This window comes from Sinocyclocheilus anshuiensis, unplaced genomic scaffold (genome assembly GCF_001515605.1).
Source record: "Sinocyclocheilus anshuiensis isolate Anshui unplaced genomic scaffold, SAMN03320099.WGS_v1.1 scaffold107, whole genome shotgun sequence".
Lineage (NCBI taxonomy): Eukaryota > Metazoa > Chordata > Actinopteri > Cypriniformes > Cyprinidae > Sinocyclocheilus > Sinocyclocheilus anshuiensis.
Window position 1 is genome coordinate 2,051,986 of NW_015549584.1, and position 24,884 is coordinate 2,076,869.

General features: G+C 35.5%; 1 protein-coding gene and 1 pseudogene across 3 annotated transcripts in view; both read right to left on the bottom strand.

The window, feature by feature from the left end:
• Positions 1-9,792: 9,792 nt before the first annotated feature.
• Positions 9,793-15,601, bottom strand: LOC107657854 (protein FAM188B-like; annotated as a pseudogene).
• A 932-nt stretch (positions 15,602-16,533) lies between these two features.
• The window catches only part of nexn (nexilin (F actin binding protein)), a 10,924-nt gene continuing 2,573 nt past the window's right edge, over positions 16,534-24,884 (bottom strand). For 2 of the 3 annotated variants that reach the window (XM_016446224.1, XM_016446223.1), the window contains exons 3-13: positions 24,476-24,667; positions 23,959-24,043; positions 23,683-23,831; positions 21,794-22,174; positions 20,531-20,719; positions 20,000-20,191; positions 19,538-19,585; positions 18,435-18,629; positions 18,125-18,346; positions 17,851-18,039; positions 17,189-17,707 (exon numbers count right to left, since the gene is read on the bottom strand). In XM_016446224.1, the coding sequence (XP_016301710.1) occupies positions 17,189-17,707; positions 17,851-18,039; positions 18,125-18,346; positions 18,435-18,629; positions 19,538-19,585; positions 20,000-20,191; positions 20,531-20,719; positions 21,794-22,174; positions 23,683-23,831; positions 23,959-24,043; positions 24,476-24,667 (2,361 nt within the window). Of the gene's footprint in view, positions 17,708-17,850; positions 18,040-18,124; positions 18,347-18,434; positions 18,630-19,537; positions 19,586-19,999; positions 20,192-20,530; positions 20,720-21,793; positions 22,175-23,682; positions 23,832-23,958; positions 24,044-24,475; positions 24,668-24,884 lie in introns of all 3 variants that reach the window. The other variant, XM_016446225.1, reaches the window with a different exon arrangement.

The following is a 24,884-nucleotide window of genomic DNA, read 5'->3' on the forward strand; positions in this document are numbered from 1 at the left end:
TCTTACCATGCTGTCATTTCCATGATATCTACCATTGGCACTTATTGAAATTCAAATGATGAATTATTTCGAATTATGAAAACACATTGTTTGATAACAATGGTAATATTGCACTGATGCTTTGAAAGAATAAAAACATTCAAGCACAATATTTGATTTCCTGTTTTTTTTTCTTCTCCTTTTTATGAATTCAAATTTTATTAAAAAATTCATTCTAAAACTGTTTGATCTGATTATATATTTCTCTAAAGCATTCCTGTGGCTGATAATAAATGACTCGAGCATAAAAACATCATATTTTGGGTTTCTTTTAGCTTATTTTGTTGGATGATTGATTGGAATATGGATTGTCAGCTATTATGAAATCTGCTCCATTGCAGTAATTGAGCAGATTTCATAACAGCTGACAACCCATTTCTTCTGTATCAGGGGGAACATAAGATCATAAATCTCTCACAATATCACATTCATATATCCCAACGGTGGGCACCAAGTCTCTGTCACCCTTAAATGTCTTGTTTGACTTAATTGCTTACATGCTTGTATAATACTTCTTTATATGTGCTGTCATGCGATTTGATTTGCACCGTTATTTTTACTTTATGTATGTATGTATTTATTTTTAGAGTAGAGATCAGTTCAGAGTCATAGTTCTGTAATTGTTTATGAGGATTTCGAAAGTTGCTTATCTTGACTTTGTCTTGGATTAAAGTAATTTATCTGTTTGTTTTCAACAGCTTTGCAGATACAACATGGCTACAGTGTGTCTTTTTTAGCACTGGAGTAAGACTCCATATGAGAAAGTCTTAAAAGTAAAGCACACAAACAAGAGTGGACCCTTTCAAATGAGCAAATAAACATAGAATATTCACTCTTGGAGATCCTGTTCTCATATTAGAAATGACAAACATTTTGTCTTCCCCTTCTGTTGGTGTTACTAAAACGATGCAAATAAGATACTTTTGAGATCCACTAAAACTGTGGCTTTATCTATATCTCCATCGTAATCAAATATTTCCCTGATCTGATCTGGATGGTTATTAACACAAACATGAAATGTGGCCTTGAGCTGTTTAATTTTTGTTTAGAGTGTGACATAAACATATTAAAGCGACCACTTGAATGCTGCGCCAGAACTCACAGTGCTACAAATTCTCACGCCAGAATGTCTCTGAAAACTTATCAAAATAATTAGTATGGCAAATGCATGACAGGATCTTGCTTATCAGACATATTTGTCTTTCATTCTGTCTAAAGGGTCATATGCCTTTTTTTTACAGTTCCAGGTTCATTTATAACGCAATTTTTTTCTTTAATTTTTCGAGTTTTTGATGAACATTTCCCACTCTTTCTCTGACCCTAGAATGACGTAAACTGATACATTTTTATATTACTTTTCTGGCTGCTGTGCCTTTAAGACTCCTTAACACTACTTTGCATGTGCAATGAGTAAAAGCAGACGTCATTGACGTGTAATGTGAATTTTCAAATGTATTCATCTAGCCTATATGACGTCAGAAAGTTTCCTTTTTTTTTTTGCAGATTAGTAGCCTATCAATTAATCTTACTGCTTCATTTTGGAAGGAAGCTTCTAAATAGCAATCAAAAGATCTAGATCAAAAGATTAGCTTGATTCTTCATGATATGACCCCTTTTAAGTGTTCTTAATAAACCAAAACCCTCTCCACAGATTTTGATGAATGTGAATTTATGAACGTTTTACGTCGCTGACGCCACCAGCTTTCTGCCAAAAAATGGGATTCTCGCTCCAGCGCTCCTCAGTGAAAATCTGGGAAAGTAATACCGGGAAGTCATTTTCCTTCACCATTCATCATTGTTATCTCGTGTGACATGGTTTGAGTGGTTTTTAGAGCCTTCTATGAAATAGCAGTTGGCTTACTGCTCTAGAGGGAATATAAATCCTCAGACATAGTGACTTTAAATGTCTGGCAACAAACAATTCAGCCATTTTTTTTTTTTTAATCTTCAAATGCATCCCTCGCTAATTGACGGCTTGCGTCGTAATTAGGACTCTGTCTGAAAGCATCAATACATCACTTCAGACTGAGATTATTGCGGAGTCAAAATGGCAGGTATCTTAGGCTTTCACAAACAGTCTAATTTGATTCCGACGCTATAAATAAGGTGGCTCCACCGGGGCCGTTACAGAGCCTTCTTCTCATCAGGTGGGCATAAACAGTCTATCGTGATCGAAACGGGATATCACTTATCACAAAGACAAACAGCGGAGATTAAAGAACGAGACAGAAGACGCACAAGGGAGGATATGTGGGAGGGTTCTAACACAATTACACCCAAACACACAATCCTCCAGTTACCGGCAAGCTGTCCGGAGATAAGTCTAACAAAGGCATTCAGAGTTCTTCATCATTGAACCGAAGAGCCCCGGCTCCATTCATGAAGTGATGAATTGAAGAGACTTTTTGTCCAATAGTTTCCCTGGTCATGATTCTTGACGCATCCTCAGTGACTCACCAGAGAGTGATGTGGACCTGTCTATTAAAAGCAAGACCCAAACCTATTGACTTCGATAGATTCTTCCTGCTGAATCTATACTCCATGTGTGATTCACATTCACACACTAAAATAATTATGATGTATTTAAAATGTGACTGATTCAACGTTAGGGGCTGAACATTCTGCATTTACATGCAAACATGTGTTCAGTAGCCTAAGTGTATGAGGAGGCACTTTCCACGAAAACGACGTAGGCTATGGCCTAAAATAGGACTTTTTAAAAATTAAGTACTTTTACCTTTTCTTGCAAATCAGTGAAAAATGATGCTTAACCTTTAGAAAATGTTGACTGTATAGTTCAGGAGGTCAAACTAAATATGTGAGTGTTTATTTTCTACTAATACTTTGGGGTTTCAAATTGCACATGAATATACCAGACAGAATATATCAAAGATTTATACAAAGTTAGCTGAGGCTAGCTAGTTTGACATCAAATGTTGATTTGTAGGTGATATATTTCCAATCAATAAATAAAAAAGTATTAATAATGGTTGATCTTGGTGAATGCAATCATAAGGTTTTTTTTGTAAATAAACTAAAATTTTTATTCAAAAGTGACAGTAAAGGCTTTAATTGTTACAATAGATAGATAGATAGATAGATATGAAATAAATGCTGTTCTTTTGAACTTTCAATTCATAAAAGGATCCTGAAAAAGTCTCACAGTTTCCAAAAATAAAAAAAAATAAATTTCTGAAAGATCATGTGCTCATTCAGCTTTGCCATCACAGAAGTAAATACATTTTTTTAACGGATTTATTTTAAAATGTAATAAAATTGTACAATAGTAGGCTGTTGTATTTACTGTATATAATTGATTAAATAAATGCAGCCTTAGTGAGCGTAGAGATAAAAAAAATCTTACCAACCAACCTCTCTCTCTATCTATCTATCTGTCTATCTATCTATCTATCTATCTATCTATCTATCTATCTATCTATCTCATACATACATAAATACATACATACAAAAAGAAAAAAACTGAACTGAACTCTTTTTGTCTAACAACTGCTGCACTCAAAATAATGATAATAGAAACCAGTTTGACATAAAAAAAGATTCTTCAGAAAAAGGATGAGGAAAGGAAAGGATGCTTGTACTGAAATGAAACATGACATACTCCATAATTTTGCCTCTGAGGCAACACTTTGCAAAGTAAACATTTTAATCCCATTAGAAGATCCTGAGGGGCCCTGTCCTGTTATTTATAGCTGATTCCATATTCTTTTTAAACCCACACATCTCCTTCTGAAAGACCCTTGATCTATTTTGTGTGGTCTAACGATTTATGGTTCATACATCAGTGAGAGGGGGCAGGGCCAAGCTTTGTGTTTGCCAGTTTATGACTAACACCAATTTAGGAGAAATACAAAACATGAATATGAATTAGCTGACACTCAAATCAATATCACCCAGACAAATACTTTGACATGCGAAGTGAAAGATCTTACAGACAGGCTGTCTTTTACAGTTTTTCTCAATTGCTTTGGCACATTTTTCGAAACAATCTTAACATTCTCTAAACTGTGAGTGCAAATGTCACAACTGTTTGCTGGAACTTCAGAACTTTATTGCATGTCTGCAAAATGTAGATACTCACCCAAAACATTTCATTCATGCTTCAAAACCTAGTTATCGTGTCAGTAATTTGGCCAAGGCCCCCAAAATATAAAGCATTTGTCTCATCGTGTGAGCCACACTGGTCAAAATGTTTAGTTGTTTTTTCACCATGACAGTCAACCATGGAAATTAAGGCTTTATAAAAAAAAAATCTGATATTTGTTGAGAAGAGTCAATAGTACATAGAAAAAAAAAAGTATATGAACATTTGTATTTATACAAATTTTGAGAAAAACTGTAATTAATTCAGCACTTAACTTGGGTTGCCATTCAGTGGCATTAGCATTTAAACTCTTTTGATGTTCAATAGGGGCCTCAGGTATTATTGGTCCCAAAGTGCATGCACATGACTACAGAAAAAAAAAAGATTTTCTCCTCAGGACGTGTTATTTGTCAGGTTTCCAAATCTTCCTTTCCTCCTTCCTGACACGTCACACGGGAATCTTTCACCACCTCCACTCATTTTGCGCCTGTTGGCTTGTGATACTCAGGCATGAATGAAAAGAGACAGGTGATGTCAGTATTCTTCATCCATGAAGACATAATGGCAACAAGGCAAGTTTGGGAGCAAACTCTTACAGTTTTTCTCAATTGCTTTGGCTCAATTCTCGAATTAAACTTTTTTTCCCGAAACAATAAGTTCAGATCTCTGAACAATTAGCTTCTTGTTCACATCAGATTGGAATTTCTTATTGATTTTCGAAAAATGTGCCAAAGCAATTGAGAAAAACTGTAACACTAAATATATCCACCTTATTTCGCAATGCGGAAGTAAGCTGGGCCATTCCACCAAATGGGTGCCAATTGCTTCCAAAACTCTTTTAAAAAAGACTCTTTAAAAAAATCTTTTTTAAAGACTGAATCTAGTAATACACATATTTAACTATTCAAAATCTGTACTGGTCCATCTCATGTAACTTTATTTATTTTTTTACACAATTTTTAAGTGGAAGATGGATGCATTTTTCTCAGTCCTGTTACCAAAACTCTAATGTCTTTTAAAAAGCATGTTTAAAAATATGTCAACAAATTCCTTCATTTCTCCCTCAGGCAGGTGTTTATTTTAAATAAATTGTTTGGTTCATGGTCAAAAAATGATTATCATAAAAAACACTTTATCTAAACAAGGTGTATTTTTCTAAAGTACACAAACCCATTTTTCATTTTAAAGGCGATTCAAACCTCAAGCTTATAATTTTTAATTTTCAATTTTCAAATATCAATTTTCTATGATGCAATTTATTAAACAATGGGATAAATTATGGGCCAAACTTAATTTTAAAAATAGTGGTTTAACTTTATTTTTTAAAGAAAAAACTATTTAGTAACAGGAATGAAACTGGGTGAGTATCCATTATATTTAAATTGATATTAAAAATAATAAACTTAACAAATAATATTTTTTCAGTTTTTCTGAGAATATTGTTTTCTTATAGTGCAGCTCACACTCAAACGCCATTCCATATGAGTCTAATACATAATTGCCACAGGACAGAAATTTCAAGTACATTTTCTGTCATACTTGCAGGAATGTAATATAAAACAACAATGCAGGAACAACCATAGCTTTTCTCTGTTCAAAAGCATTGTCTCAGTGTGGATAGAAAGCCAAAACGTTGAAAAAGATGCATTTTCAAATTTATCTAGATTAATATGGATGTAGCCTCATATTTACATTAATAAATCTGGTGACACTACTCACTCCTGTTACTTTTTCTCAGTTACTATATATAAGTATAGGATGAGTATATGAGTAACAGGACTGAAAGTAACAGAATTGAGATTTTAGGTTAAAATTAACAAAAATACATATAATCTAGCCACATGGAGTACATGCTAATAGAATATTCAGCAAATTATAGTGATTCATCAAAGATTTGTATTTTTAAAATAAACAAGTAACATCTAAGAAATAATTTAGGTAACAGGACAGTATATTTATAATGACGCTCCCAGCCACCGTTACAATATCATCAAATATACAGAAAAGAAAATAACTTTATAACCACATGCTTTAGGTCTTTTCATTGCCTTCAGAAGATCCAGATGTTGCATTATCATGTTGAAAATAGTTCTTGTGGGATTTTCCCAGTTTTTCAGAGGGGGGAATGTGTTAGGGTAACAGGACTGAGTGAAAACCTGGGGACACGACTAAAATGTGTATTTTATCCAAAATATTATAAAATTATTTTGAAATAAATGTATTTAAAGCACAGATTGGATATGGAGGTACACAAAAATGCTAAATAAAAATGATTTCTGGAGGATTTTAAATATTATATTTCATGTTAAAATGTATGGTTACACTGGGGACATTTACAACTGCTATATTTTCAGTGTTTTAGGTAGTTTTTAAAGGGTGGTTGATTGTGATTTCACTTTTTTAACATTAGTTAGTGTGTAATGTTGCTGTTTTAGCATAAACAATATCTGCAAAGTTACCAAGCTGAAAGTTCAATGCAAACGGAGATATCATCTTTTAAAATTCTGGCGGTTTAATGCCTAAAAAAACGGCTCGTAGGGACTACAACGAGTTACTTCCCGGGTTCGTGACATCACAAACCCTGATAAACCCCGCACTCGGAAAAGGCAGCAAAGGGGGCGAGTCCATGCTGCTCTGCTTTATAGAAGAGGAAGAGAAAACTATGGGTGTTGCAACGGTCTCTGTATTCAGATACTCTTAGGTAATAGAGCTATATTGGTATGTGTTGGACTATTCAATGACTGTGGACTGTTACTGCCCCCTTGAGGAATTACGGAGTATGCTAGAATGTGCTGTAAAGTGGAGAAGTGCGTCATAAGAATCATCAGTTGTTGGTATAAATCCATAGAGTGTGGAGTGCACGAGAGTTTTCCTCATTTCTAGTGGTGTTTAATCGTGTGCATGCATCTAAAAGTACGTTTCTATGTTTATTGATCATATTTAACTTGTTGTTTATGGGTTAACACCATAATTAAGTTTCGTTGAGTTAACTAATATGGCCTATATGGCCGATCAACCAGCATGCACATACCTATAATAACTTATACATAAGGTACTGAAAGTGAAATATATTATTTCAGGATATGTTCTAATGTCTTTCTAACTATTAATATTGTTAACTTTTGCTATTGTTTGTTGAATTGTTATGCTATGGTGAATATTAAGTACTGATATATACAATTGTTTCTACTTGTCTTGTAGAACCACACAAACACCCACATGTTTGTACATGCTAGTGGAATAAATCTGTGAATCAAGAAGCATCTTTGCTGCGTTTTGATCAGACGTAACTGACCACAGTGATTAATTCAACCCGAACCACATTAGTAACTGCAGTACAATGGGTGCACATAAAAATCTATTCATTTATGAATCGCGATTCTGTTTTCTAACGATTCTAAAGGATTCACAAGTTTCAAAATCAATGTTCTAAATAACTCGAAACTGATGACACCGGAAGTCTCGTGCACATTCAACTTACAAATGCCCGCACCTCGCTTTTGCATTAAACATAAGGTTGGTATATATGCCCTCTCAAAAGGGAAATTCAAATAATAAAATGTACATAGAGCATAAAAAGCTCTTAAATGATTACACCTGATAAAAGCAGAACACATAATATTGAGTCTACCATTGACAGGAACCCCTACGGGCTAACGTCAGAAACAGCTAACTAGATTCCTTACCACTTCTAAATGATGTCAGTTGAGTAATATATCCCCATGGTGGGTTAACGACCGATACTTTCTATATTTATGACATCACCATGTGTGGGTGGAAATTGTTCCATTATCATGGGCCTAAAAATAAAATACCAGATGGCCCTTATAAAATGATTGGGAGCCTTGGATAGGAGAATAACATATGATAACATCAGGACCATTGTCTGAGATGTCATTCTGTACGGATTATGAACATTGCTATGTTGCAGTTGAGCGCAAAAATAAAAAAGTGTAGAGAAAAGAAAGTGAACAGGAACTGTCATTGTCAAACCAGTAACTTCTGATTCTAATTATTTTCAGACAGAGCGCTTTTACTTTCCATACAAACATTTGTGATTTAAATTGGACTCATGACACAACAGAGGCACCTTGAGGACAGTTTGAGTACTGTGACACACACACACACACACACACACACACACACACACAGAGAGAGAGAGAATTCAGTGTCACTGATTTACATTTAGCTGTCAGTTAGTAAGGACACTAAATCGGACCTTCAGACATGGCCGTTTATGAGTTTTATTTGTAAGAGAAAATATATTTGCACTTTCAGCTGCGGGACGGAATCTAGTTGGAAGTTCCACAGCACAGCGATATGTTTGCGTGGAGTGATGCAATTTAGCTGTGTGGAAGGAAAAAGACAGATCAAAGTGAATGAGTTACTTAGTGAGCCAGATGTTGTAAAAGTACGATATACTTTTGCCAGGAAATACTTCCTTTAAAATGCATGTCTGTTTATAAGATCTGGAATGTTTGCGTTACAATAAACACTTGATTGGTGGAAAAACAATGCAATATTTGTGTTTACATTGGTGTTATCAGTCTAAGATTTCCACTATGCTGTAAGCTTATCTCAAATTCCAAGCATATGTGCAATATAGCATCAAAACTCACATAATCAGCTCTTAGTTCAAGCTCTAACCTCAGCTGCAGTTGTTGACTATTAGCCAACTATGAGACCTTGAGTGATCACTGATGTGTAAGGTTCAACCAAAACTACTACCCAAAATGCATGGCTATTCAGCCCTATTTTGGTGAGAGGTGGATGTTATGTGCTCAGTTATGTGTGCCATATGAACACATTTCGTGAGTCATCAACTGCTTCAATCTGTTTTTGCAGGTTTCCAGTTAAACCTTCTGTGTTGTATCACGAAGACTGTTTGTGTATTGACAAAATATGATTAATGATCAAGCAAACATCTTGTAACGGGGTTATAGTGTTGATCAACTTATGCTATTAATATATTCTACACTTTGTTCTTTTACATGTGCACAAATGAGTATTGCTTAGTTCAGTTTGTTGCTATAGGGCTGTGATTATTTCATAGAATTGTAACATTTGAAGTCAGTTGCTTTTCTATATAAAGCATGTTTACAATACTATGTCACTACTAATTAAAAATTATACTTCTAAATTACAATGACTAATTATAGTCATATGATGATAACATTACTAGGACAGAAATACTACACCAGAAATAATAAATGAACAAACATAGAGAGTAAACTGTCCTCTAATGCCATAAGCAGAATGAAGAGAGCTCTGGCATAATTCATTGATCCAGTTCAAAGAAGATTTAATATTTGAAATGCATTTTTTGTGACATTTTAGTAAGCCAAAGAGTCTTCACCATGCAAGGGTCCTCTTTTTGGGACAGACTGCAACAAAAGCATTCTTTGCATAAAATGACACTGTATATCCTCATTAGAAATCTTTTTCTTGCACACAGTAAAAGGGATAGTTAACCAAAAATTGAAAATTCACTCACCCTCATGCCATTCCAAAAACCATATGAATTTCTCCAGTGGAACATACAAGAATACATTTTTAGAGATGTCTGATTTTTGTCCACAATGTAATGGCCATTCTTCAAAATATCTTCTTTTGTGTTCCTCAGAAGAAAAAGTCATTTAGATAGGTTTGGAACGGTATGAGGGTGAGTAAACAATGACAGAATTTTAATTTTCGAGTGAACTAACCCTTTAATTACTAGAGAGTGAACAATGCCAATTATTTACACATCACAAGTCGTTCTCTGATAATTTAATCATGATTTGAATAAAGTAAAAAAAGTCTGTCAAAGCATAACAGTTCCTAATGCCATACTGTCAATGTGACACAATGAGAGACATAAATATAAAGTATAAAACAAGCAAGAGGGGCAGCAGACTGATGAAAATACTATAAATATTGAGAATGGCAGCAATCATAAAAGACAAAATAAATACTAAACCTATATAAATATAAAACCTACTTGAAATTTGTTTAAGACCAGATAAAATCATACGGGGTCAAATAAAAAATCTCCTTTACGTGCATTATCAAAGAATGGGATCTGTATTATTCCAGCTGACCACTGCATTTCTCCATCTGTAAGACATATTTGAAGCATTAATATCGCCACATATTTGTATTTCACAATATCAAAATTACATGTTATAGAAAACATTCTGATAAGCAAGAGATACACTTCTAAGCACTGATGAAATAAAAGACTTACTTCGTCCTGGTGCAAAGCTCCAGTGGAGAAATGAGATCACTGTCTGCGTTGTCATTCTGAGCAGCACCAGCAGCAGAATGTGGATCTGTTCAGAGACACAAAATACACAAGGCCTTTTAATACTGATTTATAATAAACCCTAATTACAAAGCAAGTGTGCAAAGGTTGTGTTGATTTTGTTTTTCTCAAATCCTACGGATAATACAACCAGTGTTTGTTTTGTGTGTGTGAGACTCACAGACTGTTAATCTAATTGGTTCCTGCTGGTTGGCCAGGCCATCATAATAGTACAAGTCAAACTCTTCCTCTTTGCAGTGATCGGTTGCCAGGTCTTCAGAGGGGCAAAAAAGCACACTGAAATGACTCTCACTGCACACTACCCAAATTGGAAACTTGGGCGTTTTCAGGTGAGATCCAACCTTTAAAAAGAGAGGAATCTAGAAATATAAGATATATAAGATATATATATATATATATATATATAAGATATATATATATATAAGAAATATAAGCTCACAAAGACTGTATTTAATATATTAATTTAATGCATCCAGTAACTGAAATAACTGAAAATAATTATTGAAATTTCAAATAACTGTTTTCTATTTTTCTATTATAAATTTATTACTGTGATGCAAAGCTGAATTTTCAGCATCATTACTCCAGTCTTCAGTGTCAGAAATAATTTTAATATGCTGATTTGCTGCTTAATAAACATTATTATTGAAAACCTGACAATTTAACTTGAAAATAAATGTCTAAATGTTTCTGACATCTTACCATTGAAGCTGATAGTTTGCTCTGCAGTGGTGATTCTGATTGGTCATGAGGACATGTTGCAGTCTGTGTAGAGATCAAAGATATATATATATATAAGAAATATAAGATAAGATTTCTAATATTATAAGATATTTAAGATATAAGAAATTTGGATATAATATCTAAGTATATGTTAAGAGTGTTTGAAGCCTTATTACCTTACATATATTATAGTGCTCAAATAAAGACAGCAGCCCAATATTACAACGTGCTTTAATTCCCTTCAGAAATGTAAAATTTCCATTTCCCGAATCAAGCTTCATTTCATCATCAAAGACGTTTGAAACTGCCCGTCCACAAAGCAAAAGATTTACCAATTCCTTAAGAAAAATGAAAGGGAAAATATAAGACTTAATGACTTGATCATATCAGAGCACTGTACACACTGGAGCTGTACAACAAAAATCAAACAACACTGTGTCCAATAAGAGAAAAATCAAATGCTTGCATATGTGTATCAGGATAAGGACTGTAAAGTGTTAATATGGCAAACCTGTGTGCAGTAGCCGTGAGCTCCGATGAGGGTGGAAGTTGGCACATCCATATCACTTTGTATACTAAATCACAAAAAACAAAATCGATTAGCTCTGTGAATATATGAAAGTAAACAGTCTGCACTGAGTTAAAGAGGTGGAAACTCACATTGCAATAGTTCTGGAAAGAATGGCAGAGACGGTAAGCAAAATACAGCCAAAGGGACCAGACTCAAACTAAAAGGAAGAAAGAAAACTGCTACTAATTGCCATCATCAATCACATTAAGAGCTATTAAACAGGTGATATATGACTTCAAATGCTTCAAGACTATCACTGGATGTGCTCAAATACAAATCTTGTTTACACATTTAAACATTATAAATATAAATAACAATATTATAAACAATAATAGTAACACTGTGTATATAAAACAAATAAATATTTAACAATATTGTACATAATGAATCTTAAAATTTATTTTTTTCATACCTTTTTGAAAATATATATTCTACAAGTATTAGAAATCAAGTATATGGGATGTGTCATCATGAGGCATTTAAGTGCAGACTTACCTGTCTAACATGCTGCTCAAGAACTAAAGTGAGATCATCTAAGGTCTCCACAGTGACGTACATTATCTATGCGGAATATGAAAAAAAATCTATTAACAAAAGAGAAATATGTAGTCATAAAAAGATTAAGAAGCAATTAGAAGGCAATTTAAGGGTCAAAAAAATGACCTTACCATTTCTATCATTTCTGATTTGTAGCGTTCAATCGGGGTGAACAGACTTCTTCCTGTGTTTCTGTGGGGGCAGGTCCTTTACGGTTGAGAAATGAACAATGGGTTTGTAAATAGAAGTGACAATTCTAAATGTGTGACACTTACATTGCGACTGTGGCTCTCTTCATATTCCACGCTCTCCATAGTATGTCAGCCAAAGCCCGAGACAGACATTTTGTCCTTAAAATATTTGATACCTCCAGTCTCCTGGTGACATTTAAAAAAATTGAGACAATATTTTGTATAAAAATGCAAATATATCTGAGATCAATAAGAGCTATGAAAATGATATTATCGAGATAATAAAAAAAGAATATCTAATCTTTCAACAGAAAAATGAGCAAAAATATGACTGATGTTCATATGCACTCCTCCAATGAGTCATTGCTCGATTCTTCAAACAGAAGCTTCTGTAGAACACAAGCTTGAACTGCTGCAAGGACTCCACATGGTCCTCCCTGATGAAACAACCCCAGAAGATCTCATAACGCAAAGGTTTACACACCAAAACTACAGTAAATCTTGAGGTTGTCTGGAATACTGTACCTTCTTTTGTACAATCCCATACTTCAAACCAGGAGTATCTGAAAAGGTAAAATTCTGTTGTTTCCACTCCTCAGTGAAACAAGCCATAGAAGAACCAAAGATGATCTCCTTCAGAGCCTGCGTTAGACACGAGAGCACAGATATCATATCAGACTGGCCTGAAATCACAGATAATGGTTTGAGGAAGTTAAAATGATAATACAATTACAGTGGCAGTCATCTGGTCCATGGGAGTCTTGTCCAAACTAAGTGCTGGCATGGTTGTTCTAGAAACATCATACAGGCTCTCCTCATCCTCTATGTCATCTGTAAAATAATAATTAAAAAAAAGAATGAGAGGCGTCTCAAAACTATACAATTTTGAATAACAGATTGTTTTAAAGCACATTTTAGTTGCACTGATTTCAAAATGATAGGATTGGGAAAATAAATATTAAAAGTGGACAACTGCACAAGTATTTAATGTGGGCAAAAACAGCACTTCATTTATTTTAAAGCAATACAACAGCTACTAGTGTATTGGCTATGATACAAAATGTAATCTGTTGAAGATTTGAGGTGCACTACCCAAAACCATTTCCATCCAGTTTTTGGCTGGGTGCCGAATTCTTTCTGGAGAGGAAACAATAAAAGTTAATAATCACACACTTGACATATTGCAGCTGAGAATTAATACCAACAGCCTCTTTTACCATCCCAAATTTCATAGTCTTAGAGCCATACTGTTTTACGTATAAGGGATTTCATGCCTACATTCAAAGTTGTGGATAGAAATTCTGGGCCCCTTATCTTTTTAAATAAACAATTCAGAAACTTTTGTGTGTCCCCCTGGACCTATGGGCCCCTAGAATCATTCCCACCTTTCACCTCTAGAGTTTGAACTGATATAACTGCTTTAATGCCTCAAAAATAAAAAGCTTTTGACATTTTTCAAATAAATTTTTCAAATGAAGGTTTACGTAAAATATGTAGAGTAGGTTTCTCAGACACAGGTTAAGTATTGGGCATATTCAAACAAACTTACAAGCGATGTTTGACATCTGACGTCCTCTCATGTCCACTACGGTCTATGATTCCTGTATGTAAATTAAAAAACATGCTGCTCTCAAGAGGGGCTAATGGGATAGACTTTGTATTTGTAGTATTGACACCATTTGTCCAGTATGCTGCTTCTTTACAGTCCTCCAGTGTTGCTATAACAGATGGCGTTGCTTTTCGAGCTAGACGCCTCCTGTTACTTTCCTAAAGAAAATTAAGCAATGCAATGCCGTTTAATAAATTAAACAAATAGCTTTTTAAACAAATTAATATTAACTTAATCAACATTCATCACCTGCGAGGAGCTGGCAATGGGACCTGACATAATGCCCCGTCTTATCCTGCTACTTCTGTTCTTCTGGCTGTCAGTGTCTACGACCTTTTTCTCAGAGGGAAATCCTTCTTTCGATACTGTTAAGAGACTATCCTGGCTAGACGATAACAGTACATACTTCTCTCACTTTCAGGGTGAAGAGCAAAGCTCTTGTGCAGCTTTTCAGAAGGCGTTTGGGAAGGCACAATAACTTGTGACACACTGCTTTCAGATAACCTGCGTAAAAGGTGAATGTTTATTGCTTTCAACAGATCTTGAAAGTCTCAAACAAATGAACACACTGGATTTTTGTAAAATAAATAAATACCTTGGACTGTCACACAACAGATTTTCCATAAAATCTTCCTCTCTCTTAACATTCCCAGTCGTGTCTATGGAGGAACTGGATGTGGTTTGATTGTCACCATGTCGGCGTGCTTTGGTTTTGCCACCTTCACTCATTCTGTCCTTCACAATCATCTCCAACATTGACTTCAAGGGATGTTCGTCAGTCTAAACACAAATAAATGCATTTTATGAACTCTCTGCTTTTTCAACATTCTTGATATTTTAAGTACAGTTGTTGATCACTTTGATACCTTATTCTTTTTGTAAAGGCCCTCAAGGTGAAGTATTCTGCGCAGATCTGATCTGTTATTAATGCTTGAATTAGCTCGTGGAAGCCCTTCATCCATACAAGCTATGGTTTTCTTCAGGCCCTGCAAGTACATTTCATCATCCAACCAGAGCAATCTCTCAGAGAACAAACAAATTTACAGAAGAAATCTACCTTTAATACACACAATATGTATATCATACTAAGTAAATATGTTTAAAGATCACCTACAATGCTGCTTTGAGTGGTACAGGAACGTTAGCATGTGTACCATGTTTACAAGTCTTCCAAATAGAATAAACTGAATGAAACTGATCTGTCACCTACCTTTCGACTGAGATATTCCCGTACTAGAGACGCGGAGACTTCCTCAACATCTTCGCCCATCATGGATCACAATAACACAGCGGTAAATATGGGAACAAGATAGCAAGTTGGCTAGTTCGACGTAAACAAACTTCACACACATCGAATACTGTCGGTCGGCATAAGTCATATTTTCATCTACACGCCGTTACTGCATTTTCAGCATAGCATTTTATTGTTTTATGAACTGACTGGGGGATAAATGAGGTAAGGATATGTGCAGAGGCTTGCTAACTAGCGGTCTAGCTTTTTGCCTTGTTGCTATAGTTACCAGCAGATCATTGTTGATAGTTCGTGGATTAATGACACAGCTGCGCCTCCCTACGGATGCAACATGTATTACCGTTACAGTTTGCAAAGAATAAAATAGTTTTGACGCGTTTGTGTTGGCAAAAGTGAGTACAAAATACCATTTTGTAGTATTCTGGTTGGAGAGTTGTTGGCACTTAAAACAGAGCTTTTCTATTTTTATTTATGTTTTGTCTGTTGTTCTGACATTTGGAGCCTTCACGCTTTTAAAATTATATTTTTGTCAAGCTAACATGTCTTGAGAAACATTGTTTTTCTAGTTAAAAATAACGGTTGTTTTTTTCGTTGAATTTTAATACATTTTCATTATACTTACATTCAAATTAGGAAGGCTTTCAAACCAGCAGACCATTGTTGATAGTGCGTGGATTAATGACACAGCTGCGCCTCCCTACGGAGGCAACATGTATTACCGTTACAGTTTGCAAAGAAGAAAATAGTTTTGATGCGTTTGTGTTGGCAAAAGTGAGTACAAAATACCATTTTGTAGTATTCTGGTTGGAGAGTTGTTGGCACTTAAAACAGAGCTTTTCTATTTTTATTTATGTTTTGTCTATTGTTCTGACATTTGGAGCCTTCACGCTTTTAAAATTATATTTTTGTCAAGCTAACATGTCTTGAGAAACATTGTTTTTCTAGTTAAAAATAACGGTTGTTTTTTTCGTTGAATTTTAATACATTTTCATTATACTTACATTCAAATTAGGAAGGCTTTCAAACCAATTTGCATTATGTAATAACAAAAAAAAAATAGCATATTTACAGACAATCAATTTGAAACAGTAATCAGATGAATCCGTCAGGCCTCGTCTCTAACTAATGACTTTGTTTCAAAGAAAAGTATCATAAATAAAGTTGTTAGTTCATAAAACAGACAACATCACTTCAGTTTCATGAATTTTATTATAATTTTGTACATTACACAAATATTCTGCCTAAAACCTAAAATCACCTTTTGCTAACCTACATACACTGTCCATACATTTCATTTACTCACTACTCTTTAACATAGAAACATCTGGGGTTATGAAAGCTCCATGTGTACATTTTATTCAAACCTTTAAATACTCAGATCAAAATGTGGGGGGAAAAAAACATCCGAGTCTGAACAGAGGTTAACAAAGAAAATGCAACCACAGCCCCTTTACAGATACTGAATCAAACTCTCAAGTAAAGTCTCATTCATTCAATTACATGGGTATGAAATCCTTCCTCAGTGACATGGTGGCTGTATTTTGAACATACTCAACTGTATTTAATCAACTGGATTTCTTTTTCAGCTATGCTATGTATTTATGCTAGAAGATCATGGGAACAGTATCTGTGTTTTTGGCACAAATTCATCCCAAATATGGATTTTTTGTTGTTGTTGTTTTGTTAACCGTGAGTGCAGCATCTAATGTAAACAACAGATTGCACTTCATCATTGAGCATATCTTCAGGAGGAATGGCAAAAAAAGGGCCGGTTTTTGGCCCTACCTTCAGAAATGAACTTTTATAAAAGAAAAAATAAAAGTCTGGGAAAGTTCCAGAGAAGGAGAGCATCAGTAGTCCTCAGCTGGAAAGAGAAAGACAAGGAGACAGAGAGACACAGATGAACAAGAAGAAGTAGAACCGAGTGGAAGCGGAGCGTGCGATCCGTTCGAGGTTAGAGACGGCATAAGAAATCTCAGCATGCAGGTGGTTAGTGGAGACGGAGGGCAGCTTACTTTCAATGGTGAGAATGCAGGTGCTGGCGGCAGTTCCTCGGCTGTTGACGGCTTTACACATGTACTCTCCTTCATCCTCGGGGAACGTTTCCGGCAAGTACAAGCAGTAGGTCTCCCCTCTCTCAATGTACTGGTAGTCTTCAGAGTCCGGCAGCAGCTCACCTTCAAACCACCAGGTGACCTCTGGTTTGGGTTCTCCTGTGATCTTCACTGTGAACCGCACAGGCTCTGCGTCGACCACCGACTGGTTCTTAAGGGGCTTTTTAAACCATGGAGCGCCCGACCTGGCGTGGTCCTCTTCATCCTCGTAGGCGGCGGAGCCATTAATGATGCTACCCTCTTCCTCCTCCTCTTCTTCCCTTTTCTGACAAGACACATGACAAAGTGTTCACACTCGGAAAAAACAGCAAAGCAACAGAAATCACACGCATGCAGCTCTGCCATGCATTAGTGTTGAGGTCGGTCCACCATTTAGCTCTTAAACAAAGCAGCCCAGGAGAGGTTTACTTTTTGAAGAGCAGCGTCAATTTCCTGTTGTTCAAATTGCATCCTTTGTAATTTCTGCTCTTCGATCTTTCTCTTTTGCTCTTCTTCTCTGGCCTTGGCCATTTGTTCAAATCGCGCACGCATGTCCACTTTCTGTCTGAAAGGGACGTCCTCTGCTTTAGCTGGAGTTGTTTTATCCTCATCTTCATCCTGTGAAAGAAATGAGCAAAAGCTGATGCAAATGAGCTGCTCTTTAGCGGGAATGAAAATGTGAGAAATTCCCTCGTTCTTTTACCTCCTGACAGCGCTCTGCCTCTCTCTCCTTGATTTTCTCATCAATTTCTTTCCTTCTTGCTCGTTCCTCCTCGATCTTCTTCTGGATATCCTCCTCTGTGAGCTGCTTGATCTTCTCAAACTTAGATTTCAGGCTTTTGGCCTGGGTGGAGCCAGTTCGCTTCAGCTTTGTTAGTTCTTCGTACTCTGTGCTCACCACCTCAGAGCTTTCATTGATCTCATCCTGAATCAAACCCACAAAACAATGTAAATAATTGAAGCATATTGAAATTGTAAGTGTAATGATAATTTTATTGGCACATGAAGCTGACCTCGCCCATCTCTTGTCGCAATTGTTCAAACTCTTTCTTCTCCATCTCCATTTTCTGGCGTCTGGCCTCCTCCTTGCGTTTTCGCTCTGCCTCCTCTTTAATTTTCAGCATCTCCTCAAAGTTGATTTCTAGTTTCCCTGGGTGGATTGCTTCCTGTGACTCTGTCCTCACCAGAGTTTCATCATCATCCTGCACCTGTCACAAGAACGGGACAAACATCTCATAAGCGATTGATATTTATTTGCATATGAACATATGTATTATACATCTTGTGCAGGCAACGAGAGTTTTCCTGTGTTACCTGCTGTTATCCTTTTTCTTATGTTTGACTGATAATAACTAAGCATGCTGAATTTATAATAAAAATAAGTTAACAGGTAATCAAACATCATGAATATATTTCTAAATGCTAGGTGTATATAATTATATTACTTTACAATTCAGTACTGAAGAATTGACTTCAGTTCATAAGTTGGAATTTGAATTTGATCCACATCCCACAGAAAGTTGAATTGTAATAAGTATAGTGCAAAACGCAGAATGATACACAATAATTACAGTTTTTGACTTGTTACTGTGAAAATCAAAAACTCATAACATAGACTCAACCCTTAATTCTGTTCTGTACTAATACTCAAAACAGAATATTAATATTTTCTACACTACAAAGGATTATACAGTGCATTGGTATCTTGTTTTATTTACAAGAAAAACATCAAAATATTTTTTAAACAAGACACATTTGCTTGAGAAGCAAAAATATGCAAGATATTTAAAAAGGTCATATCACAAGGAATACAATATTCTTTGACCTTTTTAGTTATAAAAACAGTTTATTGTGCTATAAAAACATGCAATAACATTATCCATAGCACAAGTAGAACTTAGTGGGAAATATTACCTAAACTGGAATTAATATGTATGATACTTCCTCTTTAAGACCTGTTTTCTAAGAATGTATAGTATCCTCAATATATGTTTATTTTGTCTAGTTCCACAAAATATTTTGGCTTGTTTTAAGCCTCTTTTGTTTGTATAATTAATCATTGTGGCAATTCTTCACATTAGCAGAATAGCTGTTTCTTTTTAAAAATGTTTCTTACTTCTTTATCTCCATATCCAGTCAAATTATCCTGATCCAATCCAGGGCTCTTAAAAACACAATTTGAAAAGCATAACAGACAAGCATTGCAGCAGGTATACCATTTGAGCACACTGGAGATTTGGACATGTGTTCACATTTGCATCTGAATTCATTGTTTTAGATTGAATCAGAGACCATAAGTAAGTTGATGTATTGAAATTGACACCGGTTAACAGTTGTTAGCTGAGAGACAACATGTGCTCAGATGATATAAATATAATGAGCAGATTGCATTACAATAAACATGCAGCATAATGTATGTTTATGTTATATTATTAATAAGCAGAACCGTTTCCTGAATAGAATGTTGAATATAAGCCCATTAATGGATTTTTATTGTTGATTTGTTTTGTTCATATCATAAATTAGTGCATGCAAATGCACTGTACATGTGCAAATAAGTTCTCATGCATGGTCCTACCATGTTCTTGCGAGCTTCTGCGAAAAGTCTTTTCTCTTCTTCCAGGCGTTGCTTGGCTTCCTCCTCTTTCCTTTTCTGCTCTTCTTCTCGTCTCTGTCTTTCCAAATCCTCAAAGCTGATGGCCAGCTTCCCGGGTTTAGCCCCATCTGAGTTTATCATGGCCAGCAGGATGTCATCATCACTATTTACAACCTGCGAATCAATATATTAGGTTTGGGGAAAATGAGTTAAGAGGAGTCAAGCGTTTGATCTGGCGTCCAACTTACATGTCCGACTATGCCAAGTCAGTAATCCCTTATCTCTGTCTGATTGTAGATTGCAGCCATTATATTTCAAGTTAGACATTTCGTACATGCTTTCTATGACCTTTTGTAATAATAGTGAGCAGTTTATGTCTATTAAATATTACGTAGGCCTGATCAGAACATCACACTGATATATGCTGTCAAAGAATATCATGGTTACCATAGTACACATTAAAAAACAAACATGATATTACCATGGTGCTGTTTCACAAGCACACAAACTGACCATGCTCTTTCTGGCCTCGGCAAAGGCCTTTCTCTCTTCTTCGATGCGTCTTTTCCTTTCTTCCTCCACTCGCTTATGTTCCTCTTCCAGCCTCTGTCTTTCCAGCTCTTCAAAGCTGAGACGAAGTTTACCAGGTCTGAATTCTTCCTTCTCCTCATTTGTATCCTGAGTATCCTCATCATCCTGGGACTGTGATAAATAGTTTATTATTATTATTCATATTACACATATACAGTGGCCCCACTGTAAAAACTCTTTGGACACTGAAGTCATATTTAAAAATGTCTTAATTTTAAGATACAAAATATATATATATATTTTTTAGAACTAACTTCACTTTCTGAGCCACTTTAAACCAACTGGTCTTGAGGCCATTTTTTATGGGCATATTAAGTAATTTCTCCTTAAGTTTACACATGGTTGTTGCAGAATAACCACCAGTGTAGCTCGTTACGTTAACTGTAAATATCACAATATTTGTTTAGAACTGTTTTGGACTGTTTCACTTGTAAATGATGCTTGATCTGTGAATATTTCTCTCCTGATTTAAATGAGACAACTTTTACATTGGAGAAAGTAATATTATGGATAGTCGTTACGTTAACTGTAAATATCACAATATTTGCTTAGAACTGTTTTGGACTGTTTCACTTGTAAATGGTGCTTGATCTGTGAATATTTCTCTCCTGATTTAAATGAGACAACTTTTACATTGGAGAAAGTAATATTATGGATAGAGGACAGAAGCCGGAATGAACAGTTTAAAGTTAAAAATTTCTTGTTTATTCCAAATGCACAGCTTTTTGCTTCACAAGACATTAATTGATGGACTGAAGTCGTGTGGATTACTTATGGATTATTGTGATGTTTTTAAACAGTTTAAAGTTAAAAAATTCTTGTTTATTCCAAATGCACAGCTTTTTGCTTCACGACATTAATTGATGGACTGAAGTCGTGTGGATTACTTATGGATTATTGTGATGTTTTTATCAGCTGTTTGGACTCTCATTCTGACAGCACCCATTCACTGCAGAGGATCTATTGGTAAGCAAGTGATGCAAAGCTAAATTTCTCCAAATCTGTTCTGATAAAGAAACAATCTTATTCACAGTACTTTTTGGATGGCTTGAAGGTGAGTAAATCTTTAGCAAATTTTCAGTTTTGGGTAACTACTCCATTAAGTGTCCAAATAGTAAAAAAGTGTCCACTCTATATATTGTATATGCAAACCGATATATCTACTGGTTGTGGAAATTTACCCACCATGTCCAGCTTGGCCTCTTCAAAAGCTTTTCTTTCCTCCTCCCGTCTGCGTCGGGCCTCCTCCTCTGCCTGTTTTCTCTGCTGCTCCTGTCGCTCCTTTTCCTGTTCTTCAAAGGTCAGATGCAGTTTACCAGGGGTCACCGGCTCCTTCTCCTTGGGAGTAGAATCTGCATCGTCCACCTGTTCAATCATGGAGCGACGCTTGGCCTCTCGGAAAGACCGCCGGTTTTCGTCATATCTTTTCTTCTTTTCATCCTCAGTTCGCTTCTTTAGTTCCTCTTCTCTGTTCTTCTCCAAGTCCTCAAAGTTGATCTTAATCTTTCCCGGCTGTTTTTGTGATTTTGCAGGCACCACTCGTACCAATAGGCTGTCATCGCCATCCTGTGATGAAGAAGAAGTGAAGAAGTCACCCTAACCGAAAAAATAACAGTTTTATCAGTGGAATTACAAAGGTATGATGAAATGTCTTCCTGTTTTGTTAGGATTTTTTGAATTTTTTTTTTATTATTATTTATACTGCTTTGACTTGCAACATTTCTGCAGTCATGGACAAGCATCCAGACAGGTTTCAGATAAGGCCTGACAGCAGAAGACGTTCTTCTGGCACAGTTGCCTTCATTTGTGTCATATTAGACAGAGATATGGGATGGCTAATTCAGTCAGAAAGCATGGCCTGCAAGTGGTGTGGGAAACAGTTGGCAGTCACATGTTGTCCATGCTTGTTAACTCTGGCTCCAGAAAGTGTGGCATTTTCTTTAATTTAACACCCAGTGCCATGTTAAATGTGAACTGACATGTCTTTGTAATGGACAGTAGGTCAATTGGGCGTCATTGTACACATTTTACATATCATTTCACAGTTTCTATACACTACTGTTCAAAAATTTGGTAAGATTTTTTTTTTTTAATGTTTTGGAAATGTTTCCTATGCACACCAAGGCTGCATTTATTTGATCAAAATACAGTAAAAAGAGTAATACTGTTAAATATTATTACAATTTAAAATACCTGTTTTCTATTTTAGTATATTTAAAAATGTAATGATTATTCCTGCAGTGGCAAAGCTGAATTTTTCAGCAGCCATATAATCCTTTGTAACATTGTTTATGTTGTTACTGTGACTTTTGATCAATCGAATGCAGTCTTGCTGAATAAACGTGTTAAACTAACTTCAGTTAATACATTAGTTTACATGAGCTAACAATGAACAATACTTCTACAGTATTTATTTAACTCAATGTTAATCTCAAATATATAAAAATGTTAAATATATTTAACATTTAACAGTTGTACTGTAGCTGTTAACAATTAACTGTGAACTAGCATGATAATTAATTTTTTTTTTATAAAATTAATAAATGCTGTTACAAGACATTGCTCATTGTTAGTTCATGTTAGGTAATGCATTAACAAAAATGCTTGAAAAATCACACTTGAACAAAAAGTTTGTTTGTGTGATTTTTAACAGTGGGCCATTTTATTAATCAAAATGTATATTATATTTATATATATTTAAACAATTAAAATAAAAAATGATTAAATACATAAAATAAAATGATGATACAAATTATTTAATACAACTCATAGTTTATGAAACCACTATATTAATAATGTTTAACTTTGGTTGTTTATGAGAATGTCTTACCTTGCCTGTCACTGCAGGTTCTATTGTTCTATGATATAAATCCATTCCATGATTTGATTTCACTTCCATATATTGCTAGATTTTAAAATAGTACTTTACATTATATCAGAGGATTTCCTGAGTGATTACAGACACTTTGGTGGAGATTTTCTAATAGTAGACCTGATAAAGCAGCCGACTGCCAAAGTCGCATTAAAAGCATCCTCCTGTAGCCACAGCCTGTTATCATGACACACTGACTCACCTCCTCGGCTTTCTTGGCCAGCTCTCTCTGAATCTTGGCCTTCTCTATGGCCTCCTGTGCAGCTCGCTTCTTTCTCTCCTCTCCTGTTCTTTTCCGCTCCTCCTCCTGCCTTTGTTTCTCCATCTCTGCAAACTTCCCCTTCACACTGCCTGTGAATGGACAGAAAGCCGACAGTTGGTGTCTATAACAGGATTAAAAGGCTGTTACAAAGATTAAGTTGGATCAGTCCTAAAATCGAATATTCGATATGCCTCCGTTTGTCTCATTTCACCCTACCTGTAATCTTAGGAACATACGATTTTTCTATCTTCGTCGGCTTCACCTCTTCCTCTTCATCACTAGAGGCGAGGAGTTCCTTTATCTGTGGAGGATCCGACAGTTGTTGTGGGGTTAGCCGTTTTATCCAGGATCAGAAACCATGCTGGTCCTAGCAAGCCAAGCAGACCTTAATCCTTGTAAGGCACATATGACCTACAGGGGCGGATGCTGATTGGGCCATCAATCGTGACATAGGCAGGGGATCAGTAGAGTGTGCATGCAGCAAGCAGGCATCACAGATACTGGGGTGTTTTACTGATAAAAGGCTTTTTTATAAGAAGGTTTGTGTACATCCTTTTAAATACCTGAAATCGGGTATCGATGCATGCCAAATCTTATGCAAACACTGCATACCCAGCAAGCAGTATCTTCATTAACCTCAAGTCAAAATCTCCTACTATGCATTGTTAGTGGCAGGGCAGTCAGTGAGTGAAGTGACAAAACAAGATGCTGATGGGCACGTTTCTCTACTGACCATTTGCTTCCTGCGAACATACTCTCTCTCTTTAACGAACTGCTCTCTGCGTTTCTTTTGCTCCTCCTGACTTCTCTTTTGGTTTCTCTCTTCTCTAGCTTTCTGCATGGACTCAAACTTATTCTTCACATCTTCTTTCCCCAACTTGGGAACATAACTTCTCTGTACAGGCTTAGATGTTTTAAGCAGTTTCTTTAGAAGAAAGAGAAAATGAGGTATGAGAGATTGTTAGTAAAATAGAGAAATGGAAAATTAGTTCATTTCTATTTTTTCTTCTTTTTGTTTTGCAGAGTATTGATTATATAAAGATTATAAATGACATAAAACACAGCTGACTACTTTTTCATTTCATAAAAAGCATATACCGGTAATTTCTTTAAAATGTAGAATTTAAAATCATTCATAAATA